The sequence below is a fragment of the Phallusia mammillata genome, chromosome 3, assembly GCF_965637545.1.
Source record: "Phallusia mammillata chromosome 3, kaPhaMamm4.hap1.1, whole genome shotgun sequence".
In the NCBI taxonomy this organism is placed as follows: domain Eukaryota; kingdom Metazoa; phylum Chordata; class Ascidiacea; order Phlebobranchia; family Ascidiidae; genus Phallusia; species Phallusia mammillata.
The window spans coordinates 31,457,959-31,480,281 of NC_137254.1; the positions used below are offsets into that span (position 1 = coordinate 31,457,959).

Sequence of the window (22,323 nt, forward strand, 5' to 3'; positions counted from 1 at the left end):
TAGTTTAATTGATAGATATCGTGTCTGAAGATAAAATAAGAAAAGACATTAATCAAAATTTTTTGGTTTATTTTGGATTCGTCAATTTAATATTGCACTGTCAGATTTGGGGGGTTTCTTGGGAATACAATAATTTTTCTTTCTTGGGTTTCTTGGGAATACAATAATTAATAAAGCTTCGGCTGAAATTAACACATGAAGTTCGTTCGTTAACCCACTTTACGTGTAAAAAAGTCGCCTAAAGACAAAACGTAAAGAGATTTGACGTAAACCAAATATTTGGGTTTATTTTTCATTCGTTAATTGTGATTAAACTCGCTAGACTTTTTAAGTTACCTGATTCTTGGGTAATTACTGCAATAAGAAATACAGATCGATGCATAAGGATCGTTCGTAAACCCTTTTAAAATGAGAAAAAAAAACGTTGGCCTTCATACGTTTAAACTTTAACAAACGTTAATATGCGTTTTTCGTTTATTAATTCTTTAAACGTTGCTTGGTTGACTAAAGCTAGCTCGTGAATCCGCTTTAATCGATGCAAACAGCGCCGAATAGTTGTGTGGCGGCAAACCAACACTTTGTCTGCGAAAAAACATCGTTTAAAGTTTCCTCAAAACCGGATCATCAACTTGTTACGTTGTCGCCAGCAGCGCAGATCTGATAATTAGCCTGGCAACATATTTCTACGGACACGTACATTTGCGTGAACTTCCTCCACCATGAGCGCGCCGCTATTTACACCACAAAGCTCGTAGTTCGCTGTCACAGCCCGAGGCGACAAAAAATCGCGTCAAATTAATTCTTTCGCTCTTGCCGCCGCCGCCACCCCCCAGTTTATCATCACTGTGACGTCATAGCTTCGCGACGCCGATGTTTACGTCACAGTGGGGCACCTGAGAAGAAAAAACGAACGCCGGCCTAGTTTAGCGGAATGGAAACGGAATGACTTTATTTGCTGCGACGCGCGAAGCAGAAGAACGTGCCGAGTGTGACATCACAAAGCATTTTGTGTCGTGACATGCGTTAAAGTTTGTGAACGCGATTTGTGCAGGCAAGCAATGGTATATAACATGCAGTCGATGCAATTATTCCAGCGCAAATGCAGATGATTATCAGTTGGGCAGATCGCTTGAGCTGCAGATCACAAAGTAATTGTGGCTGTAGTTTTGCCTCAAGCTGATTTTCCGTTTGATTTGAGAGGAACCGAAGTTTGTGTGGGAGTTTTCGTTCTTGTTGTGACAATTGCTGGTTTGCCTTCAAATTAGTTTGTTTGTGAGGCAACGTCGTTCAGCAATTCTAGATGGTTTGTTTGAGTGATCACAATTCTGAATGCTTGTATTTCGATTTGGCAGGTTTTGTGTAAAAAACTCGGAGTGTTTTAATTTAGTTTACAATGTTAAAAGTAAATTATGTTGTACTTTGTTGATGTGAGTCAAATGCTGTTAGTGTAACAAGTTCAGGTTTTTGTTGTTGTTTGAACTCGAATTTACACTTAAATGTTTGATTTTGTTTGTAGTTTAACATCGGCATTCACTTTGGGTAAACACTTCAATAACCGATGTAGAATTATACCCAAATGTTTTCCAACTTGGGATACTACAAGTGTAACACAATACATAGGAAGGGAAAGGGGAAAAATGCAAAGTACTTTGTTTCTAGAAAGGTACAAAGTAGTTTCAATCACGAGTCCCGTGATAGTACGTAACCTATAATGGATCATTACATATATTTGTGACAAACACTCTTGCGCTATTTTTAGGCCAGTGGGAGCTTTCGGCAATACAAGTCTAAAAGTATTGTGTTTGCCAGATCATTGGCACTTTGCATGACAATATTTAGCGGGCTTTACAAGTGTTTTGCAAGTACGTAGAAAATATGTAAGTCTGAACTAGACTAAGTTTCTACAAGGTCTTGTTGATAAATTATGACAAATTTGTAGAATCGAATGTTGTTTCGAAAATATTCAGTTTTTGTTCAGCTGCCATGTAAAACGGCGAAGAGTTGTTTGTGACCGGTTTGTTAAGCCTTAAAGCAGAACGAAATTGATTAAGTCTAATCGGATTTGTTCTGTGTTCGATGGAAGGCGTCTTTCATGAAGTTTAGAACATCAAAATCCGCACGTTATGTAAAATTATGGGGTGGGTGGTACAGACTTGAGTCATTCAAGACATCTGTCTACGTTTGTGGCCGATAACCATCTTTCTTTTAAGCAAAACTGTGTACGTATGTGGCTCTGTAAAAGCTTTAACACAGGGCAAACTTTCTTTACTTAAACTGCAAAGCTATCGTTGAGCAAAAGAGCCGAGGTTTAGTTGAAAGTTAAGCAAGGTTTTGAATCAAAAACTAACAAGATGCGTAAAACTTAAAACTGTAAATGTTGGTCGTTGAGTAAAAGATTTGAGAAGCCTCAGATTAAAATTTTAACAAGGTTTTAAGTCAGGTGATATTACAAAATGCGTTGGCGTGTTGTATCTGGGTTGGATAAATATATCCTGCGCCTTGAACTGACGAAGGTTGTAATCTCAATTGTCAGTCCTGCTTCCACCCTTGGGGCAAAACGATCGTCCGTAACCGACAAATATAACTTCACAACGCTTCAAGCGGAAAATTCCCCTTTCTTTGATTCTTCATTTTTCTGTTGTCAGATTTGAGTGAGCGACTGGAAAAAGCAAATTATTGTTGTAAGAAAGAGTGTTTCCAAAAATAAAAAAGACTGAAACTACTGCTGCTGCTGGGATTTAATTTCGGGAAACACTGTAATGATGTTTCATAGAAAACCTGTTTGGGCCTCGGTGGCAATTTGTGTTTTATTCACTGGTGAGTTGCAGTTCCTAAACAACCTTGTTTCAACTTGAAATCATCTAGAAAATTGTACAAATTTTATTCATTAAAATTATCTCTTTCCAGATTGGCAAAATTTGCAGAGCAAAATACAACAATTACCTCACAATTACGCGGTCTACCTGGAAAATTTGTCACATTCGAACAATTTGGCACGTGTCCAATATAATCAACCTCTATTACGTAACAATTAAATCATTCGCGCAACAATTTGCATACGGGTTTCGGTGCTATTTTTACGTCATAATGATAATTCTCTGTAAGATAAAACGGCAATCTTACTACATTGTGACGTCAGAAACGGTTGAAGAGTTCAAATTACACAATTCGTAGAATCGAACGTGGTTTTAATTTTTCACTTCAAAGTCATCTTTAAACCGATTGTGACGTCATTTACAAGCATTGTTGTAATTTGCGAAACAAATCGGGCTCGTTTTTGTTTGTGAAAGTTTGAATTGGAGCTATAATGAATATTTTGTTTTTAGTTTTCCGACATGTTTCCGGCCAAGGCACTGACACTGTTGACGAACGAACGCAACTGGATTGTCGTAAGTAGAAGACTGAATAAGAATATTTTATAAAAAAGAATTAAGTTGTCAAGTTTATAGTAAAATAAAACAGAAAATGTGCATTTGAAACAGCGCTTTTCAAACTAGGGTCCGCGGTCCTTTAGGACAGTGGTCGGCAACCGCCGGTCCGCGGCCCGGTACCGGTCCGCGAGGAGTTCGTTACCGGGCCGTATAATTTTTCAGGTTTAATGCTATAAAACATTTTGCCCATGTATCCCGGGAATAATGAACTAATTTAAGCGTTTTTGTTGCTAAATATTTGTAGTTTCTTGAAGACCGGTCCGCGATAAAATTGTAGTTTCAAAAACGGGCCGCAGTGCAAAAAAGGTTGCCGACCCTTGCTTTAGGAGTCCGTGAGGCAATTTTGGTAACGCAAAAAATAATGAAATAGTTTGAGAGCCACTGATTTAAGACCATTTACTAAAAATAGATTAGATTGAAAACAACATTTAAAGATTTATTTTGTATATCACATGTTTGGAAACGTTTGATTCAAGACTGAAATCAGTTAGCTTTAGTATAAAGGACAAATATATTTTCGCTATGCAAGCGTTTTCAGTGTCTAAAAAGGCAACACTAAAATAATATGAAAACGGGAAATCGTTAGAATAGGAAATAGTTAACTCCTCATTCAAATAGAATCCTACATAAAGTTTTTCAACATTAAAAACTTTTTTTTCAACACAACACTGTTTTCATTTATTTTTGACGAATCTTTCTGCTTGTTCGTAGATACTGACGATGATACTGTAATAGCGAAATATATATCTCTTTAAAACCAAAGGGTTATGTTTTTTTCTGAACTTACATCCGTTAAAAAGGAAAATTTATTTATTTATTTGTTTATTTATATTCAAATAGAGTCTTACATAAAGTTTTTCAACACAGTGAAAGGAAAACTTATTTATTTGTGTGATTTCAGAACCTACGCTGAACAAACCGAGCAATTTAGCTTCGGGATTTTTCGACGGCCTCGGTGAAACCAACATATTGTTATTATGGAAGGCTCCTTTCCAATCGTGGGGTTTTACTGTTAGAGTTTACACGTGAGTTTTACTGGCCATTTTTTCACGGGGTTCGAACCCAGGACACTCCCGGGGACGAATTCCGATCAGGTTTCTATGCGTCTGTATGTGGGTCAGGCGCACTCTGGCATTGCATTGGTTGAATATATTGCACTGCTAATATTGCTGCTTTGAGCGTTTGGATTCGAAATCTGAATACCTGTGTAAAGTTAATTTCCTTATTAATGTAATTTCCTTGCATATAATGCAAAAGACTGCGACGATTTAGGTTCATTAATTCATTACCTCAGGAAATTTTAAAGTTAAACACTAAATTTATTGTTTTACAAAACAAATGCATTGCGCTTTTATAAGCGTCGCCATTCTCTGAAAAACAACCAAACCGTTTATTACAGAGCTTACAGAGAACTTACGAAGCAATCATGAAAATAGCAACATAGAAAAAATGTTAATTTGGTCGATTGGAAAATATGAAAAGATATTTTACTTTGGAACACTATACAACGGTCTGCTCTTAAGTTTAATGACGAAAATAACGGCCCAAATGGACGTAAAAAGCGACATGCTTTATATTTCAAAAGTTGCCATCATCAGTGATATATAGGTCATAACTTATCAGTTTTTATAAAATTTGTTCTCAATTTTCACAGCATGGATGGTGTTCTACGGAAGGAGATACAGAATATCAGGACGCCTTTCTACAACGTAACAGACCTGGACTCGGGAACGACGTACAACGCCACTGTGTCTGCCATTTACGTCTACGATAACTCTCCGCTGAAACTTGCCTCTTGCGAAACCGAAGCTTACACGTTCACAACCTGTAAGACCACGTGACTAAAAACAACCAATAGGAGAAAAGGAATTTTTTGTTAAACGTGTTGTTAACTTTAGGGGGCGAATTTTTAAACAGTAAAAACAAAAGCAAGCTGTCAAAAGCCCAAATGACCTCTACGGGCTCACCAGTGCAGCTGGGGACAGAGTAATGAGTAAACATACGTTCTGTGTGTGTCAAGGTTGAAAGCCAAAATTGCTGGACTAAACTGAACAATATCGCTTAAAAATGTTCCAATATATTTGGTGTTTGCGTTTGTTAAAAATATGTAAAATGTGTAAAATATTTCAGTTATTACAGAACAAAACCCTAACTAGTCCGTTACAAAATCTTTTTTGCGAAAGACACCTGGCATATAATATAACCTCTTATGTTTTCACTGAGGTGTCAGTTACAATAATTTTACAAACTAATTTATCATAATTTCTCATTTCTAAACTTACATGAAATAATAGTTGAATAATTTAACAATAATGAGCAGTTTGGGAGAAACGGTTTTGTAAAAACCTGACAACTTGGGTTTCAACATTTCATGGTGTTAGTCATAATGAGAAGAGGGCTGTTAAACTGCGGTAGCCGGTAAATTTAGAATGTTTGGCTACAAGAATTTGGTAATCTGATAGTTTAATGATAATCAGGTGATTTAATAGCGATATATTGAGTTTAAAACTTCGATTGTAATGCTGACAAATAAAAATTGTCGTAAATAGCGCACAGTCATCTTGTTGTTGGTCATCTTACGCAATCCTAGTTGTAAGAAATTGGATTTATTTCTTTACATGCGATGTTAGAGTTATTTTATGCCTTATCCCAAATGAAAATGGTTCATAAACAACATACAAGTTGATTTATTTAATTGAACTTTTACGGTAGTGGTCAAAGTGTTTATATCGAGGGGATTTTTCGAAAAAGTACCCCAGGCCAAGGAATATTAAAATTTAAACGTAAAATCTATTATTTAATAAGAAATAAACTATTTAGTCCTTCTTCTAGGTCATTCAAACGCATAATAATGGAAAATTTACGCTTCTTGTTAAATACACGACATATGTTTTTTGTTTTTTAGTCCAGTCGTGCACAAACGGCCAGGTGCATACAAGATGTTTGGGTCAATGTGTAGCTTCATGCGATTATCCTGATCCGGTTTGTGGAAGAATTTGCTCACCAGGATGCAACTGTCCTTATCCCACCCATATATGGCACAAGGGACATTGTATTCCACCACTGCTGTGTCCTGCAAAAAAAGGTTGGCTTCACTGTTAGTGTATTTCTACAACAATATGAAACCAGCCAACAATTGCAATGTCGTTGATTATTTAAGTTTCAACACAATTGTCTATGCTTTGAGAGCTTTTAGCGCACAAACTTATGTCAAAAAAATAATTTTCAGTTATTAATATGTGTCTTTTTTAATTAATATTCATCGATAAGAATGTCATGTCATTTTTAGTCTTTCTGAAAAGATAATGCTCTGTTTCTGAAAGTGTACTATTGTTCAAAGTTTTGAACTCCAGATTAATAAAAAAACTATTGGCTTGACTCTGACAAAATTTTTTTGGTGGTTTAAAAGAGTATTGTGTCATGAAACTGATGCTTTGGAATACATTTCCTAAATTTTTATTTCAAGCTGGACAACAAGTGCTGTTTATCGTAGTTACTGCAACATAACATACATAAAAACTAAACTCTTTTTTTGTTTAGTTTCTGTTGTGAAACCCAAAAACCTTCGATTGATCCCGCTTCCAGGAGCTGCAATATTGCTCTCATGGGACGCAGTAGATGAGGCCTCTGGTTATTCTGTCCAGGTAATTACAAGCATTATCCAAACAATTAGGATAAGCAAATTTGTAACTGGGATCATTAAGTATTGATACAGACCAGTGATCACAGCACACTCAGGTGTCATATGGAACCAGCTGGTCACCAAGCATCAAGGCTAGAAATAAATATAAATATTGTCGAAACAATTGAGATGGACATAATTTTTTAACTGGGATCATCCCTAAAGTATTGATACAGACAAGCGATCACTCAAGTGCCATGTGGAATCAGACAGTCACTAAGCATTCCCATACATCAGGCTAGAAATGCTTGGTCACCAGCTGAATAGGTACAACGCCTGCAATGGGCCTGGCATCTTATGAATTATCCAAACAGAATAAATTAAATTTTGTAATGCTGGACATTACAGGTTATACTAATCTATATTCATGATAAAAACAGACAACACTCAATGAAATTTAACTGTCAGTTTTTCACATTCAATTGGCTTAAACCAGTGGTTTTCAAACATTTTAAGCAAGTGGTGCATTAAAGAACCAAAACTCTTCGCAGGTTGAAAAATAGTAATTTTCAACTTTACGTTCAAAAATGGTAATTTTCGACTTTATTGTGGTGGGTAAGGAATCTTTTCATTACCAATACAAAAATAGGAGGCTTGAAACATTGTCATACGCACCAGTATTTCGTCATGAAGTCCTAAAACACCAGGGAATGTTTGCACTTTAAAATAGTGAATATTTCACGCCACACTTGGAAATCTCTAACGGCACACGGTTTGAGGATCACTGGTTTAAACACAATATTTATTTTAGGTGAAGCCTACTTCAAATCGAGAGGTCACTGTTCATGACTCCAAAACGAAAGACACATCAGTGATCATCAACAACTTGAGGCCGGGTCAGGAATATGCCTTCATCGTGAGAGCAATCATGAACGCTCCCGTGACGATGTTACCCGATATAACTGGTCGAACCATCACCCCAGATGGAGTTGTCATCTCAGGTGTAACAGATGAAGGATTCCTTGTCACTTGGAATAATATGAACGAAGCCAGGGTAAAAACATCTTGTTGATTTGCTTGCCTTTCAATCCAAAATATTAATTTCTTTACCCATTTTGTCGATAAATCATTTTTGTCAGTTTGATATTTGTTAAATAAAATGTTTCAGGGCTTGTTAATAATACTGCCAATTTATTTTTTGAAATGCAAAACAACAGATATAAAAAAGCATAACTGGGCGAAAACGTTACATAGTAACACATAAAACTGTTCACATAGAATTAATTACGGAATCACACATTTAACTTGTTAATAAAAAATAACTAAACAAAAATTTAGATTATATAACACATAAAACATAGAAACATTTTATAGAACATAGAAATAATTATGGAATCACAGATTTGAATTGTTATTGTGTGTTGTATGTACTCCATGATATCCTGAATTTTTTTATTATAATTTTTATATTTTACAGCGATATGGAATCGCGGTGTACGCTGAAGACAAAACCACAGTTCTTTATTCGGACTCATATCTTTCTCGAGCAAAGATCCAAATAGTTGGGCTCGCTCCTGGCACTTTGTATTACGTCGCAACAACTGCAGCAAAACACCAGGACCCACTCGGCCCGTTCAGTCCCATGAGAGGAGTCCAAACCACTGGAACCAAAGACCCCAACATGGAGTACACAGGAGCTTCCATTACCGGGCTCCTTCAGGAACCTGTTACCACGACTACAGAGGCCATGACAACCACAACACCCAAACCACTAACACAGTGAGAACCTATCATAAATTGTTGAGTTCTATACCTAAATTGCAGGCGCTATAAAGCTTTACAGCAAAAATTGTGTGTGATCGAAATAATCTTTTTTAACTTTAGCAAACATGCAGCTAATTTGTGGTACTGTATTTGTGTTTGTGTTTTCTGTATTTATGGTAATTCTAACAATTTCTTTTTTCAATTTTAGTTGTCTCTCTAAACATGCTGAGGCAACCGCCTATTACGAAGCCAACCCCCAGTCAAGTAATGGTCCCGAATACCCCAACTGCGATGCTGAAGGTCTTTATGTGACGACAAAATGCAAAACAGGCACAAACGAGTGTCATTGCATCGACACAATTGACGGCATGAAAAAACTCGGCAGCGATTTTGGTGGAGAAGCTTCACAGATTCCATTGAATTGCGACAACTGTAAGTTTCAGCTATGAATAATATTGCATGTCACAAACACTATAGAAGCCCAAATTAGACATAAAATTGAATGCTTAATCCTCATATTAATCTATCTATTTCTAAGACTTTATGAGAAATGTATACATAACATTCTGTGCAACAACAAAATTGTCATGATTTTTCTTTCTGTAGATGGAAATTACGGAAGTTCTGCCAGCAATCTTAAAGTGAATGGTCTCACTACTACCGGAGCTGAAATATCATGGACCGGCCCACCAGATGTTTTTGGTTACATTGTAGTGCTTACAAGTGATGTGGTGGTTGTGCAGAGTGTTATCGGGAAAACCTCCATTAAACTTACTTCACTGATTCCTGGCACTGGTTATATTGTGGAAGGTGAGACAAAACTGAGTGGTTGTTGTTGTTGTTGCTTTCTCAATGGGAATATTATTTAAAGGCTGCTGATGGAAGTTTGTTTTTAATTGGGATGTCGTTGGTGAATTTTAGAATGTATTCTGATTGTAGGTAGATTTTAACACACATTTTTTTTAATTACTTTGTAATGGACATTGTTAAGGTGAATAAAAAGCTAGTTTGCTATTTCAGTTTTTGCTTAAAATAATATTAGGCAGAGTTACAATCATTTCTTACAATATTATGTGTAAATTTTGTTTGCGTAAGATGTAAGTCAGTCTTTTGGTAGAAAGAGATAAACACAACTTAAATTAAAATCTTTTATTTAATTTTTAGTTATTGCTGTGAATGGAAATGGTTGGACCAGTTTGACGATCAGCATCTTGTTTTCGACGCCCACCATTAACATTCCAGCTCGTTTGAGAGAAAAGGAAAGAACTGAAAACAGGTTCGGAAAAAAATGTTCATTTTTGTGTGTTATATATAACACAGCAATATTAAGCACACCAGAACCAGGCACCAAAATGTAAATAGCTGCACATTGATTTGAGAGCTAAATACATTGTTCAGCTACTTATTCAAAACTAAGGTTGTGGCATTGTGGGTAAACACGACTGGGGTAAGATTAGTGGGTTTCTTGCTCTGACGTTCCTGATTTTACCAATTTGTATAATAGACTATAGTTTACATTTTGACTGTAATGCTTTCATTATGCTATTACATTTTAATATTCACAAACATCTTTCTAAATGATTCCAATACAGTTACAGATATTGCACAATGTTTCAACATATAAGGTCTCATCAGTTCAGCTGGTGACAAGATATTGGTCACATATGATAGTGTAGCCATGTTTAAAAAAATCAGTTTTTGGATCTTTGCATCAATTTTAACCCAGTTTTATCTATTCAGTGTGACTGTGAAGTGGGACTTGGTAGACGGAGCTGAATCTTACAATGCTAAAATCAGTGACAGACTTACTGGTGTTGTGGTGCAGAGTCACGATCTTGCAACAAACATAATCCAATTTACTGGTTTGCAACTAAAGACTGCCTACGTCATTCGTGTCAAGTAAGTTTGCCACACTACCTGGCAAATCTAGGGTTTGTTAATACAATAGTTATTAACTTTTTTAAGCTTGTAACCCTTAAGTTTTTGTAAAATTTCCTGAGCCTTATGTTAATAAAGCTCTGACATAATACAAAAGACTTTATAACTAGTACTTTTGGAACTATTAAACCGTCCCAACTTTCATCTCTATCACCCCTGGTGTATATAGAATACATCATGCACATGTTTCAATCTCTTTTGTCATCATCCGTGCATTATGTATTCTTGATACACCAGTTCTATGGAAGTTACGTATATGGTTAAATTACTTTTCAAGTCCGTGTATAGTGTTCCTAAGCCAGTTCCTACTGTGGTAAAAACATAATTTCAGTGATTTTCAACCATTTTAATATTTGTTTTAGATCTGTGTCCACGATTAATGGAGTTGCTCACGAAAGTCCACCAGCTGAGCTAAACGTTGAAACGACCTGTAGAATGAAACTGGATGTTTTGTTTGTACTTGACACATCCAGTAAAACAGGCTGGAACAGTTTCCAAAACGAGAAAATGTTTTTCTCTGAAATCATGCAGAAACTTCCTCCAATCGACTTTGAAACTGGAAGTCGGATTGCAGCACTGAAATACTTTAATCGAGCTTTCACTATGTTCTCTTACACAAGGTAATATCAAGTTTATAGAGCTCTTCTGGCAATTGTATTTTTATTCCGACGTTTCGACGTCCTATACAGGTCGCCTGTTTGGAGTAAATAACACTAAATGCGCGTTGCCGTACAGTGCACGATAAACAAAGTACAATCAACATAAAACCACTGACCCTGCGGTGGAAGCAAAACTTTGGGGGCAGCTTCTAAAGTTTTTTTGATGGGGCAATAAGTACTTTGTATGAGTTGGTTTCAACAGGAAAAAACATAGACTTTTGTTTCTTTATTACCCACCCCAACCTGGCCATGCTAATGGACTGGGCACATAGACCTAAAAAACACTCTACAGCTTGTATGTAGAAAAAACATTGAAAGGCAGACTTTAATTCCTTATTCATTGCCCAAATAACTTAAGTGTTATAATTGTGGTAGAGCTACTAACACAAGACCTCACGGTACAGACAAGTATAATTCAAAGTTTTTACGTTTCAGATTCACGCGAACAGCTGATGCTTCTGGAGCAATCAGATTCACCCGTTACAGTGGAACTCCTCCTTACCGGGGCAATATGCTAAGGACCGTGTACGATCACTTCTTCGACGGAACACCCAAGAGCGACAATTACAAACCAAGACCCGATGCATTGTCTGTTGCTATCGTCTTCGTTGGAGGTGAGAAAATGTATTCCTATTGTGGGTTCGAATCCCAGGCTAGATTTAAAGTGCCTTGCCACATGAGAATGTGTGAGAGGCCGACTTAATTCGGTATGACGCCTTCAATTGGACTGGCGTACAAACTACTCTTTGTATGTGAGCGCGTCGTGAACGCTGGTCTACATGGAAGCTTTCAGGGGTGATCCCATGTATGAATGACTTTATCTTATTTATTACCTGTTTGTGCACTCGTGTCATCAGGCCAGTGATTCTCACAATGGGTACAGCTCAATACGCCGCTGGTGACGTAAGGGACCTTGGAAAGCTACAAAACTAGCGTGGAATTGGGAATGTTTGTGGCGTCACAATCCACCGAGCATTAACTTGAGATGCTTGGTGTTCGGCCAAACAACACATTTGCGGTTTTGATCAATTCCTAATAGACATTGAAGATGTATGTCACTAATAAAAAACAAGTTGCCATGTAGCCATTTCTTTAGTTTAAATATAGCTTATCGCTACAGTTTAGCGAACTCGAACACGTTTTTTTAATTCGTTTTAAGAACCGGGCACTTTGAATGTTTCAAATGTTTTTCCAACCGTTTTGATTATTTTCAGGTAAATCGAGTGACGTCGTATCCGATTCAGCGAAGGATTTGAGAGAATCCACTCACGTGATCGCGGTTGGCGTCCAGGAAAACAATGAAGACGCGATTTCTACTGATGACGCTGAACTAAATGCGATCGCTTCGTCCCCGGACTTGAAGGTCGTTGCCCCTAGTTACAAGGAATTGCCGTCGGTCGTGGGGAAAGTGATTTCTATCATGTGTGATCTCGCCGAAAAACAAGTGAACAAACAAGCCTAAGTTGACCCGACACACTGCGCCACCCAGCGACATGATTTTTTGTAACCTTAGCCGCGCGATGGCGCTTTGTACTGCAAGTTTCGTCTGAAAATTTCATATGATGTTTGTTGTTGTGTATATTGTTTATCTGAACTTTTGCGTTTTTCTTGAACAAAAACGTTTTAAATGTTTACTTGAAGTAGAAATCGACGAATGAGCAAAACCTGTTATGATCAAAAGTATTTATTCCCTCCCGTTGATTTTAACCCTGAGAATTGTTTTTGTCGAACCGAAATGTTCCCATTTTTAATTGTCAGATGATTTGTTGCGTGACAATCGTTTGTAATGCACTATTATGTATTCACAAATAAATCGATTTACCATATACTTGTAACAACTTACTCTAAAACTTTTTTACTCATTTAAAAAAAACTAAATTTACTGTTGAAGTTACTGCATAACCAACTTTTTTTAGTGAAGCCTCTCTTCGAAGTTGTGATGGAAAGTTGTATTCCGTTTTGTGATAGAACAACACTTTTGCCTTAAAATAGCACGGATTAAGCCGGGAAAAGCTTCGCCGCGTTAGAGCGTTATGAAGTTTCAGCTTCAGCGGGTTAGGACGTTACGAAGTACAAAATAACGAAAGGCACAATCGGCGAATCAAGGTTAAACGCGCTGCAGCTGCTCCGAACAAAATGTGAATTTGACAGGTTTACAAACAAATATTCGTAGACTATAACACCGAAAATGGCAATATGTTTTGCAAGGAGCTGTTTTAGGCTCAAAAACGCAGTTTAGAATATCAGTTAAGCACATAACAATAAAAAGAACTTACATTTTAAGTTTAGTTGGTACTTTAAGCATATCAACAAGTGTGAAGATAATTTGCCGACGCACGTGAATTCGCTGTAAAAAATTACAGGGTAACTAAAAATTGTTCAGTCAGATTGTATTTGAACAATAATCCACAATTATTTTGTTCCAAGTGCTTAAATTGCATAAGTTTGTTACAAATGCATACATTTAAAGTTTGTAGTAATGTTAGGTAGATTTTAACGCAAATTTTAAGGAATAAATTTACTTTTTAGTTTTGTAAAGTTTTTCTATCGGCCCTGTTAATTGGTTGCGAAGGTTGAACAGATTTGCTAACTGTTTGATGCAAAAGTGATGAAATTGTTTGAAACTTTTAATTCTGTATTGTATTGAATGTTTTGGTTGATTGGCAAGCCATCAGTCAGTTTGTAGCACTCTAAAAAGTTCCTTAACCATTAAAATATGAGTAAAATAAAAATTAAAGCGTTTAAAGTTGAAACAGGCTGCATACGGTTTTACGCCGTACATTGCATTGATTGCATACTTTTAAATGTACTGTAGACCGTTTTTAAAATAGTTCAGACTAGTTAAATGCAAGTATCTAAAGTGAGACATATCATAATTTCTTCCTCAGTGTACAGAAAACATATAGTTATTAGCAGTGGTGGGATTCAAACTTTTTGTTAGCCGGTTCTATCATATAAGTCATATTTTTCAGTCGGTTCTGTTATGAAAAGTCCATTCACAGTAACCAGTAATGCTAACCGGTTCGCTGATCTCATAAAATTTCGTGAGACGGTTCTTTAGAACCGATGTGAACCGGCTGGATCCCACCACTGGCTACTTTGCTTTGGTATTAAAAATAAATCAAAATTTAATTTTTGAAGATAATGCTAAACAGTTGTGATGTTTTCTTTCAATGTATAGCGATGGACAATTCCATATTAGGTCGATTCTTTGGGGGTAAAGGGGCCGATATCCCCAATGTGACCCTTGACCCCTCCACTATTCCACCTCCACCTACTCCACCTGACAAGGATAAGGACAAGAAAAAAGGAAGCCCAGGCGACAAATGGTCAAACTTCGACCCCACTGGTCTGGAACGAGCAGCTGCAGCGGCAAAAGAACTCGACAGATCAAGTAAAAATGAATTCCTTTTATTTTTGAAAAGTGCTTTTTTATTCACGAACGAAACTATTTTTCCGAGTAACGGAATCAGTCGTTCAATACCATGAAATATTTATATTTTGCCTTCTGCAAGTTTTACAATAATCTAAAACTAGAAACGGTTGTAAGCACATGGTTTAGTTTCTTTGTGAGTACAGTTTTAGAACAGATATAATGTTACATTTGTGACACAGCAGAATGTAAATCTTTGTTTTACATCTCAAAAAAATGTGTTGTCACTAATTTAACTTTGAGAGTTGGTGTGTTTGGGAATTCACCACATAGTAAATTGTCTTTGAAAAAAACCCTCCACATTGAAATCTTAAATGATTTTACATCATATGGTGATAATAATGCATTTTTCTTTGTTGTTTAGGAAATGCCAAAGAAGCGCTTGAGTTGGCACGAATGCAGGAAACCACAAAACAATTTGAATTCCAAGGCAAAGTTAAGGTTAGCTGTTAATAATATTGATTTGTTGAATTATTTCATGTTTGCTCAAAATAAAAAATAATGCTTACTAATGTTTGAGTGTGCTGTAAGAGTGTTCAAGTAACAATGCAGTTACATATAACAACATCCTATGATCTAGCAGTGAAAAGTCTAAAACCATGCACTATTTAACTTAGGCAGCGCTGGCCATGTAAATAAGTGTTTGGTTCCACATGCTTTTCAGACTCAGCTTTGTGACAATTACAAAACCAATGCAGTGATTCATTAGTGGATGTTTTTTTATTTTTGCTTAATGGCAGTCCCAGATATGAAAATCATTGAGAAGATTAACATGTTTGTGTGTTTAAGTAAAAAGGTCATCACTTAAAGTCAACTGTTTGGTCCAGTGGTCTTTAGGTATGTATATATATATATATATAGTTCTGAAAATTGACAATTTGTTTTAGGAATATGAAATTAACTTGGAGCACATGAAAGTGGAACAAGTGAAACAACAAGGAGAAGAGAGAAGAAAAACGCTTCAACAAGATGCAAAGATTAAACAAGAAGTGACTACCTATAATAGGAATGCGTTTAATTGCACAACTAATTTGCCAAACTTTTGATGCAGTTAACTAGATTAGGCAATCACCCACATTTTTCTGTATTGCCAAAGACACAATTTTGAACAACACTAATTAAGTGCTAACTACCAACTGTACATTGTGAAAAATATTTTTGTTATTTTGCAGCAAGCTGAATACCAAGATATCCTTGCCCGTCGTCGCTATGACGATCAACTTAAACAGCAATCAGCGATGAATGAAGATAATTTAAAGCGCCAGGAAGAATCAGTTCAAAAGCAAGAAGCAATGAGACGAGGTAAAACAACATGGTGGTTTTGCAGCTTGTTAGTGTGTTGCATATTCAATGTGTTACATGGAATCTTCTTTATAACCTTTACTTCATGATGTACAAAACACTTTTGGGTCCCTTGTTCTAAAGAATAGGTCTTAGTGTATGGATAATGTCTACATGTGCACAATAACCCTTATATCTTTTGTTCTGTTCACTACGATATTTAACTTTAAAAAGAAAACAGATTCCTAACCTTATTTAAAAAGAGGTGTTTTTAAAGTTTTGCTTAATCGTTGTCAGCAACACTGGAGCATGAGATGAAACTGCGGCGTGATAATGAAATGGCGAGGGCTGAGGCTGAAGCGAATGCACGAGCGAAAGCCGACCGACAAAATCGTGATTTACGACGAGAGGAAATTAAACTTGAAGGAGCGGAAAGAAGACAAACTGTCCTCGAATCAATAAAGTAGGTGTGCTTTACTTAGCCGATTTTTAGTTGAAACTGCAAAATCTAAAGCATATATAGAGGACATGCAATTGGAAAGGAGTTGCACTGGAACTGAACTGCTGTGAAAGTTGTATAAATAGTTTGTTGAAACGACTGAATTATGAAACTTGTTTATTTTTGTTACAGAACAGCTGGAAGTGTTTTGGGTGAAGGAGCTCGAGCATTTTTAACTGATTGGGACAAAATTACCGCAGCAGTAAGTTTGACAATAAAATTCTTATATTTGAGAATTTAAACAAACAAAAAGTATGTCATTTGTGGTTGTTGAGGATGTAGCCAGCTACACTGCATTGCAGCACAGCGCATATGGCCAATGTCTTGTCACCAGCTGCACCGATGAGGTCCTATAGCTCTAAACCAGTGGTTCCCAACCAGTGCCCATTGCCCCCCAGGGGGGCCACGAGCTGTGTTCCGGGGGGCCACGGACGTATATTCACAAGAAACACCCACTAAAAGTCATTTTCACTAACTTTATTCCCGAATTTAATCGACTATTTCACATACTATTTGTTTATAGTGAGGTTTATCACGCTCATTTACTATATTAGACCTGTTTAAGGCCAAAATTAATACCGCATTCCAAACCGAGATTACTATCTACATTTTAAGGGGGCCACAGGTCCTACATGGTAACTTGAAGGGGGCCACGAGCCCAAAAAGTTACTTTAAGGGGGCCATGGTCCACGAAAGGTTGGGAACCACTGCTCTAAACAGTGTTTACTGTCTGCAGCCTACTTTTCTTTTATCGGCTATTGGCTTTTATTGGATCCTGTGTTTTTGTTTTGTTTTTGTATTGTAAAAATAAATAAAAAAGTTTTAAACAACCCTTGTATTTTGATTTTCGGTTTATGTTAGGCCAACAAACAAACAAACAAATTATTTCTTGATTCAGGCATTTGGTGTAACGCTAATAGCTGCTGGAGTTTACACTTCAAAGAACACAATCGGGGTTGCAGCTCGTTACATAGAGGCTCGACTCGGAAAACCATCGTTGGTTCGAGAAACAAGTCGATTTTCTGTGCTTGAGACGTTAAAACATCCGGTCTCTACCGCTCGGAGATATTTAAGCAAACCTGAGGATGCTCTGAAAGGGGTTGTGTTGAAGGTAAGGAACAAGGACCTAAGGAAACATTTCTTCTGTCAAGTCATAAAACTGTTTAAATGAGGGCTTGCCAACCTTTTAAACGCTACATGTCCATTTACCTAAAATGCCAAAATGTTAGTGACTTGTTATACTGACATTTTTGTGTCTAAATGTTTGAAACAGAGGTTAGCAACCTAATCTTGCATCTTATTTAATTGTTATTTCAACAATTTTATTTCAATGTGGTGATTTTTAACAGTGTCTCATAATAGCTTTTAAAAGTCATCAGAAAGCAGACAAGTTTTTGCATATACAGTCAAACTTCGATACTATGCCACCCTTTGGGACCGAGAGAAAGTGGCATAGTAGCGAGGGTGGCATAATACCGAGGGTTGGTTGTAAAAATAGCCTTGTGACGTGATAATGTACTGTAATGCCACGTTCTGTTGTACGATTGTAATTTATTACAGTATAAGGTACAGCATACAGTATAATTTGTTACAAAAAACGAATAGATCATGCATAGAACAAACAAGTTAGTTTTGTCAGGACACAAGCACGGAACGGCGTTTACATAACTCGCTGCAAAGCCGTGAAACCTCTTAACATGACCATGTTTGTTTACTCAACGATTTGTTTTTCATGTTTTATCATGAGCTCAAACCGAAAATTTTCAGAAGGCCTAATTTTCAATCCGGAACCAGACCGTTAATACAGTAATACTGTACTCTCATGTGTCATAGTATCAAGGGTAAGGGGTGACTAAGTGAAAACATGCAACCTAATAGTTTCATTAATGTCAAAAAATTTGAATAAAAGCAACCAGAGTTGAGAAAAATGCAATAAAAAAGGCAATTCGGAAAAGCCAATCTATCATATTTTAAACTTTGTGCACAGCAAGTATTGAACAACTGCTGCTGTTGGTTACTACTTACTTTGAATTGCCTTTGGCAGTAAAAAGTTGTAACTCAGCTGATGCATCTCAAATCTGTTTCTAACCTGACTGTGTCAATAGAAACAACTTTACTTTTATAGCCGACTTTGGAAGAGCGTGTCCGAGATATTGCCATAGCAACGAGGAACACAAAGCGAAACAAAGGAGTTTATCGAAATATTCTTCTTCATGGTCCGCCGGGGACGGGAAAAACTTTATTCTCGAAGGTAAGATTACTGTTGGATGTCATATAATTCAGCATTACCTTCAAAAAAGTAAATATTAATTAGTGATGGGACGATACCAGGTTTTTAAGCGAGTACCGATACCGAGTACGAGTACCACATGTATATACCTTCGATACCAATTACTGAGTACTTTAAGTACATTGTTGTACTTAGTTGTATATCGCTGGCTAATTTATCTGCCACAGTCGGGGTACAGGCTTGCACACACACATGCCGAAAAATGTAATCACCATGTGATAGCGAAAAAATATATACGTAAACTGGCAGAACTTTTTTCCAATTTTGTGCTGTCCGAAGCAAATATTAGCATAAAGTTGCCCGTATTCTTATGGTGTAAATCGGCCTTTGGTACTTGCACGTTGGTATCGAAAACTGAGACAAAATATTTCGATAACAAGTACGAGTATCGATACCACTGAAATCGTTCGATACCGAGTACCGGGTGCCCGTCCCATCACTAATATTAATGCCATCATTAAGTGTTTGGTGCACTCAACGGACAATATCAAGCTTATTAGTTTATGATGGATGATAGATTTGTCTTATTTCCTCTACTAATTTTCAGTACACATTATGATGACTTTGCAGATGGAAATGCAACATAAAACTTTACTATCTTTGTACGATGTAGAGAAATAAGCTACTTAACAATTGTATTAAATGCTTTTCCAACAGAGGATGAATAACAGACTCTTAACTTTGAACGATTGTTGCTCTGTGGGTTAGTAAAGGTTGTAGGAGTTATGTTGTAAGAAGCTTAACATGAATAGTCAGTATATATTGTGTTGATGACTTACAATTAACTGACGTTGTATAACTCACTTTTGGAAAGACATTTTAACTTGCTCATTAGCAGTGGTATTACTAACAGATCTTTTATAAATTTCAATGTCTCCTATGTTAGCACTTGCATTTTTGGAATTGTATTGCCCACTTTGAGGGTTTTTTTTCAGAAAAGTTTTACATGTTCTGTTACAGAAACTTGCTATGCACTCAGGGATGGACTTTGCGATTATGACGGGAGGAGATGTCGCTCCGATGGGTCGTGAGGGGGTGACCGCAACTCACAAATTGTTCGACTGGGCAAGCAGCAGTAGAAGGGGGTGAGAAATTTTCACTTGTGTAATAAAGTTCTCAACATTTCCTACTAAAGAGATTACAACTAGTGCTACCTCATTTGTTGTTTCTAAGCATGTGCTTTTTTAAGTTATTGTGTACCGGTTTGTTTTTTGTTTTCTTTAAGTATCATACTGGCTTGTTTTTTCTGCTAATGAGATAAGAACTTGTGTTGTGCTACATCATGTGCTGTTACAAGGAGATTGTGGTATAGTTTTATTGTTAAATGCAAAAACTTTAAAATCAAGTGTATATTTGTATTTTATGAAATACTACATAGCAAATACAAACTCTTTATCTGACATACAAGTTTGACTTGTAATTATTTTCTGCTTTCATCAGTTTTTGTGGCAATGTGGGTGTCATTTCATTCTGTTGTGGTAACTTGCTAAACTTTTTATGTTGTTACAGATTGTTGTTATTTGTTGATGAAGCAGATGCATTTTTAAGGAAGCGAGCAACGGTAAAAACTTTTATATTTGTTTGTTAATTCATACAAAATGGGAAAGTTTCATGCAGTTTTGTGTATTATAAGCATGATGCCTAAAATTTTATAACTTTAAACCATACAATATATTATTACTGTTATAATAGTTATATGTTGTATATATATTGTACTTGTATTTTAGGCTCCTTATATCAATCTGATTTATGTTCCAGGAAAAAATAAGTGAAGACTTGCGAGCAACTTTAAATGCATTTTTGTACCGAACTGGAGATCAATCCAGCAAGTGAGTAAAAAAATAAAAATCACTAAATGGTATTTGAAAAAATCTAAACATAATCTATGGTGTTAACTATTGATTTGCTTTCTGGTAGCTTTCGGACAATTTCACTGATATATTCCTTTTTATGATGATTAGGTTTTGTAATTTGACTTGCAGAAACAACTATTGACTTATGTTTGAAGGTGACAACCTCAATTTGATTTTGTTTGTCACTAAAACAGTCTGAACAAAAAGTTGACAACCAATATAAAATTGCACTGTATTTGATTCATTTCTTAAACTACATTTCATGTTTTAGCTAAAAAAGGTGTGTTGCAAAAATTATTAATTTGTTAATATTGCACAAGCTTAAACTGATGTTGAATGTTTCAATCCAGTAATATTTTTGTGTGTTAGATTTATGATGGTGCTGGCGAGCAACCAACCGGAACAGCTCGATTGGGCCGTTAACGATCGCCTCGATGAAATGGTTGAGTTTGGTTTACCAGGAATCGACGAACGAGAACGACTTGTCCGATTATATTTCGACAAATATGTCCTTGAGCCTGCTCTCGATACAAAACAGTAAGTTGGAAAATAATTGTTCAGTAAACCTTGATTAATTCCAACCCACTTTTATGAACTGTTTCCTTTTTGTTTTTCAGACGATTAAAACTTTCCGATTTCGACTTTGGACCAAAATGTTCTGAAATTGCAGCAAAAACTGAAGGAATGTCTGGAAGAGAAATTTCCAAACTTGCTGTTGCTTGGCAGGTATGGAATGATTTTTATGATTATTTTATGCTTACATGGTCTAAATTTATCTGTCCTTATGTTTTTAAATATGTTTAAACTGTGCATGCTTAAGCAGTGCACATTTAGCTTTTAGTTTGATATACTGCAGCTAATGCGTTAGTTTAAAACTTTGTCAAGTTATAAACAGTATTGGTAAATCAGTTGCACTGTGCATAACAATGCTCCTAAATACAAAATTTATGGGAAAAAAGTTTTTGAATTTAAATTTTCATTTAGGAAACTGTTCGATGCTTATAACCAGGTAATGTTTGACAGGCCTACGGTTATGCTTCATCCGACGGGACATTGACGGAAGAAATGATCGACGAAAAAGTTAGCGATGCCGTGAAACAACATCAACTAAAAGTTGATTGGATGAAATATCACTCTCCAGGGACACCTAGTGAGGGGTCAGGTGACCGAAATACGGACAATTTGTCACCGAAAAGCAGTGACTATGCATCTAGTACAATGACTCAGCAGAAAACTTGATGAATCAGTTCAGTATTTTGAAGGTCAAATTTAGAAAGCCAAGGTCAAACCTGAAGGTAATTCAGACCTAGGTAATTGTGTTCGTGCTTCTTTAATAAACCTACTATACCTTGTTTTACTGTGTTCTAATGCTGATTGAAGAGTTTAGTGCAGGGGCCTTCAAGTAGTGGTCCATGATGACTTTTTGGATGGTCCACTAAATTTAGTGAGAAACTATAGAGATGATTGCATATTACATGTTGAAAGAGTATGAAAATGTGAACTGGTAATAATTGTATCTCACTTTTGAAAATCTATCTGTTTTAAAGAATTAT

The 22,323-nt window shown here is 36.3% G+C and overlaps 2 protein-coding genes across 2 annotated transcripts; both read left to right on the forward strand.

Moving 5' to 3' along the window:
- The first annotated feature begins 2,613 nt into the window (after window positions 1-2,613).
- On the forward strand, window positions 2,614-13,240 carry LOC145218451 (collagen alpha-1(XIV) chain-like). The gene is made up of 15 exons (XM_080085844.1): window positions 2,614-2,817; window positions 3,327-3,389; window positions 4,333-4,456; window positions 5,086-5,258; window positions 6,337-6,516; window positions 6,972-7,075; window positions 7,865-8,107; window positions 8,531-8,832; window positions 9,026-9,249; window positions 9,424-9,627; window positions 9,982-10,093; window positions 10,558-10,716; window positions 11,118-11,375; window positions 11,850-12,028; window positions 12,629-13,240. The coding sequence occupies exons 1-15, from the start codon at window positions 2,760-2,762 to the stop codon at window positions 12,874-12,876; spliced, it is 2,631 nt and encodes an 876-aa protein (XP_079941970.1). The 5' UTR covers window positions 2,614-2,759; the 3' UTR covers window positions 12,877-13,240.
- A 1,333-nt stretch (window positions 13,241-14,573) lies between these two features.
- On the forward strand, window positions 14,574-22,122 carry LOC145217807 (ATPase family AAA domain-containing protein 3-like). Its single transcript, XM_080085142.1, has 14 exons — window positions 14,574-14,808; window positions 15,212-15,288; window positions 15,735-15,836; window positions 16,020-16,149; window positions 16,426-16,591; window positions 16,760-16,829; window positions 17,526-17,738; window positions 18,753-18,878; window positions 19,878-20,002; window positions 20,427-20,478; window positions 20,676-20,746; window positions 21,140-21,307; window positions 21,388-21,496; window positions 21,794-22,122. Exons 1-14 carry the CDS (start codon window positions 14,598-14,600, stop codon window positions 22,007-22,009), a joined length of 1,836 nt encoding a protein of 611 aa, XP_079941268.1. The 5' UTR covers window positions 14,574-14,597; the 3' UTR covers window positions 22,010-22,122.
- The last annotated feature ends 201 nt before the right edge of the window (window positions 22,123-22,323 follow it).